The sequence below is a fragment of the Plasmodium fragile genome (genome assembly GCF_000956335.1).
Source record: "Plasmodium fragile strain nilgiri unplaced genomic scaffold supercont1.120, whole genome shotgun sequence".
In the NCBI taxonomy this organism is placed as follows: domain Eukaryota; phylum Apicomplexa; class Aconoidasida; order Haemosporida; family Plasmodiidae; genus Plasmodium; species Plasmodium fragile.
The window spans coordinates 28,844-32,569 of NW_012192700.1; the positions used below are offsets into that span (position 1 = coordinate 28,844).

Here is a 3,726-nt window from a genome sequence, read left to right on the forward strand (position 1 = left end):
GATCCTAAGCCCGAAATCACACAACCACCAGGCTCCGGTAACGCAGTCACAGACACACCCACATGTGATCATCCTCAGCCCGACATCACAGACATAACCACATCCCACACTACCACGTGGCTGCGTTGGATTGACCGCAACAAGCACCTATTGCACGCGTGCCCGACGCAGCCGTGGTTTCTGCAATTGAAAGCGGATTGGACACAATACCTGCGTGAGCACATTGCGGCAAACGAAGACCACGACGTATCCGGCAATAGTGAACTCGGTGAGCGTGGCAATATCCCATCCGCAGAGCTGAAGAAACATGCCTGGAAACAGTGGGTCGAACAGCAACATCGGCACATGAGTACATACACGGAAGAGGAGTGGTTCCAACATTTGTTGAATAATGTAGAGGAGGAAACAGTACCACAACACGGCCACGCACCTGCAGTGGAAAAGGACTTAGAAGTGGAGAAAGTCACGGCAGCACAACAGAGGCTACGCCTGAGAGATTTACCGCGCTCGCAACTGCATCCGCAATCTTACATGAAAAAACCGTTAAACGCTAAAATATGGATACTGATCCTGGCATTAGTCATAGAACAGTGCGAGCTTGAAAGCCGTCTGAAGGAGAAGGAGTTATATGTGGATGACCTATTGCAGACGCTCTGACATTCGAATGACGGGGCATATGAATGTGACATAACGCATGCTAACCGTACAACACTTTTACTTCATTATGTGATATACGCAATATATTTCTTGTTTGCACTATTGCATGCCTACCATTTTTTTTCTGCTCTGTTCTGCTTGTGCTTACTTTTGCCTTGTTTTGTTCTTTTTCTGTGTAGTCCACTTCTTTTAACATGACCATGGGGACAGGCTGGTACAGGTTAAATGCATAAAAAACGTAGATTTAAATGAATAACATGACGGGGTAGTATTCTCCTTTATGTGAAATTAATTATTAAAAGATGCGCACGTGCATGCTAATGGTGTAGAGTAGAACAAATATAGAATGCGAATAATCATTCGAGTATAAGGAGAGCTTGTCTCCGCGCACACGCGGCCGCGTAAACCGCATTGTGGCCGAGTGTAAGAAAGCGGGAGAGATTGTCTCTCCGAGCACACGCGGCCGCGTAAACCGCATTGTAGCCGAGTAAGGAGGTTCGAGGGAAGGATTCGAGTGAGGGAGCAGAGTGAGCGCGGCGGGGAGCGAAGGAACACACATATTATGTGGGAGCACACATGGGCGTAACGACGGCAACAACGACGGCAGAAGAAATTGATGTTGTTGTTATTACTGCGGTTTTTAGGTGTACAAGGGGTTTAGTGTGCGCGCACAGAGAGACAGTGTGTATGACGGCGTTTAGTGGAGACCGGTGTAGAAAGGGCGGCGGGGGGTGTTATTCATGACGCGTTGCGCGTACTATTTTTCCTGTTTTTTCCTTGCTTTTTTTTTTCTGTTTCTACTCTACTTGGCGAGATTGTTCATGTGTGCAACAGATAGAGAGAGTCTTCTCTATTTTGTGTAGAAGATGTTGTTATGCATTTGTACAGGTATCGTGTTTTTCGTTCACTTTTTTTTTTTTTTTTTTTTTTAAATTTCATTTATTTCTATCTTATTTATGTTGTTTTTTTTACTCGTATTTATTATGGTTCGTTGTGCAGCTCCGCGTTCTGTATATAAGGATACGGAGTACATATGTAGGTATACGTTATATGAATTAAGGCATACATATCCCCTTTTCACGTGTATGTTTGAAATCCTGTCCGTAGAATGTTATTGTGTACTGGATATACAGCAGTACATTGGATACGTAGAAGTTGTACGTAATGCATTTGTGCAACATATGTAGACGGGTACGCGCATTCTGCAAGGCATGATCTTTTCTATGTTGTTATGCTAGGAGAACAATGCCGGACGACTTAGCGGGGATATTGAGAGAGTATGCGGAGCGCAGGACAATAACGGAGCATACTTGGGATTTTCAGGTAATTTCCTATAAATACAGGCCGCGTGCGGCGGTGTGCACAAGGCCGCACATATGTGTGCCTAACAGCAGCATACTAAAGCGTAGCAGCATGGCGGACAGGTGCGTGCTTCATATGTACCGCATACGGCACATTTACATGTCACAGGCAGCACGGGCTAATTATAATTACATGATTGCAACGGTTGGTGAATAATACTGTGCGACCAAATAGATATATGTGCATTCTGGTAACCACAGGGTAAATTATGGGAAGATATACAAACACAACTGGGGATTTTTATTAAGCATATGCACGATGACCGTCAGTACGACAATGCAATGAACTGTGCGAATGCATACTGGGAGCATCCAATAGATGACGGACAGCCGAACCAACCACAAAGGGAAATGAGCAGGCGCACAGAAAGAGTTATATGCAGACTCATGACGCAAGCGATATATTTTGCAAATGCGTGGAGTGAAGCAGTAAGGGACAACGCAAAAGACAACAACGGGCAAGATGAGGACATAAAGGGAATAATGAGATGCACCATAGTGGACGTATATAAAGACATACTATGGATTTATGGATGCGAGGGTCGGTGGGGTACATATTATGCATGGTACGTCGTGGACCAAATATCGGCAGGGCTCACGGCCCATGGGGGGGACCAGCATTGTAGGAAGGGGAAGTACAAGGATATCGACTTGAGGCTTTGGCCCATGAGGAATCAGATGAAGACATGGCTACAGCAGAATGCACGCATGCAGGAGAAACTTGAGCAGGAACAAATAAGCGCAGGGTGCACGGGAGGAACCGTACACTTAGAGGTCCCACGGAAACAGGAGGAGCGCGACGACAAGAACGACAGACCAACGAAACATGAAGTAAAGCACAAGGTCACAACAATTTTGGAAACACTGCAGATACACATGAAGAACGAGGAGACACAATTGAGCGGGTCCACTGACCCAGCACCCACGTACCCTTCTGGGGCACAGGCACACGACACCAAGGATGCCGCGATAGAGAATGAAATGCAACAAGCAATCGCGCACGTGAAAGAAGAATTAGACGCAGTGATCGTTCATCCCGCCTCCGCCAAACCCGGTGGCAACAGCAAACCGGCCGCGGCCCACCCGGCAACCACAAAACCGGCAGAAGGAGCAGGAGCAGGAGACCAGAAAGGGCAGAAGCCCGCGGCACCATCACCATCACCATCACCCGGGAGCACAGGACAAGGCAGTACACGGGGAGGTCCACGGTCAGATACAACAGCGGGAGAGGGCGTACAGGTTTCACAACCAACACTACCAGGCTCGCAACCACAGGCACCTGTGTCTCCAGTACCATCATCGACACCAGTACCGTCATCAGCACCATCACCATCTGCACCAAAGGCAGCTGGATCCGGGACATCAGGTGGACCAACCGCGCCAGATGGCAACACACGCGCGGACACGACGGAAGAAGAATTTGATGTTGTTGTTATACTGCGGTTTTTAGGTGTACGCACAGAGAGCCAATGTGAAGGCGTTTAGTGGAGACCGGTGTAGACAGGCGGAAGCGGGAGTTATTCATGACGCGTTGCGTGTAGTGTACTTTTCCTATTTTTTTTCCTTGTTTTTTTTTTTTTTGTTCTTTCTCTTTTCTTTTTGTTCTTCTTACATATGTCTGATTTTCCCACTTTTCCTTTCATGTAGCATTATGTGTATTACCTAATGTAGAATGAGTATTTATATAGGCAGAATTCTGTTTAAGTTT

At 46.8% G+C, this 3,726-nt stretch overlaps 2 protein-coding genes across 2 annotated transcripts in view; both read left to right on the forward strand.

Annotated features, from left to right (window-relative positions):
• Positions 1-657, forward strand: part of AK88_05355 (uncharacterized protein) — a gene marked incomplete at both ends in the record, with an annotated part of 6,380 nt that extends 5,723 nt beyond the window's left edge. Inside the window, one exon of the mRNA XM_012482957.1 lies at positions 172-657. Coding sequence (XP_012338380.1) covers positions 172-657 — 486 coding nt within the window. The remainder of the gene's footprint in view (positions 1-171) is intronic.
• A 1,613-nt stretch (positions 658-2,270) lies between these two features.
• AK88_05356 (uncharacterized protein) lies at positions 2,271-3,503 on the forward strand (the record flags this gene model as incomplete). The annotated part of the gene is made up of 1 exon (XM_012482958.1): positions 2,271-3,503. The coding sequence occupies one exon, from the start codon at positions 2,271-2,273 to the stop codon at positions 3,501-3,503; it is 1,233 nt and encodes a 410-aa protein (XP_012338381.1).
• Positions 3,504-3,726: the final 223 nt, after the last annotated feature.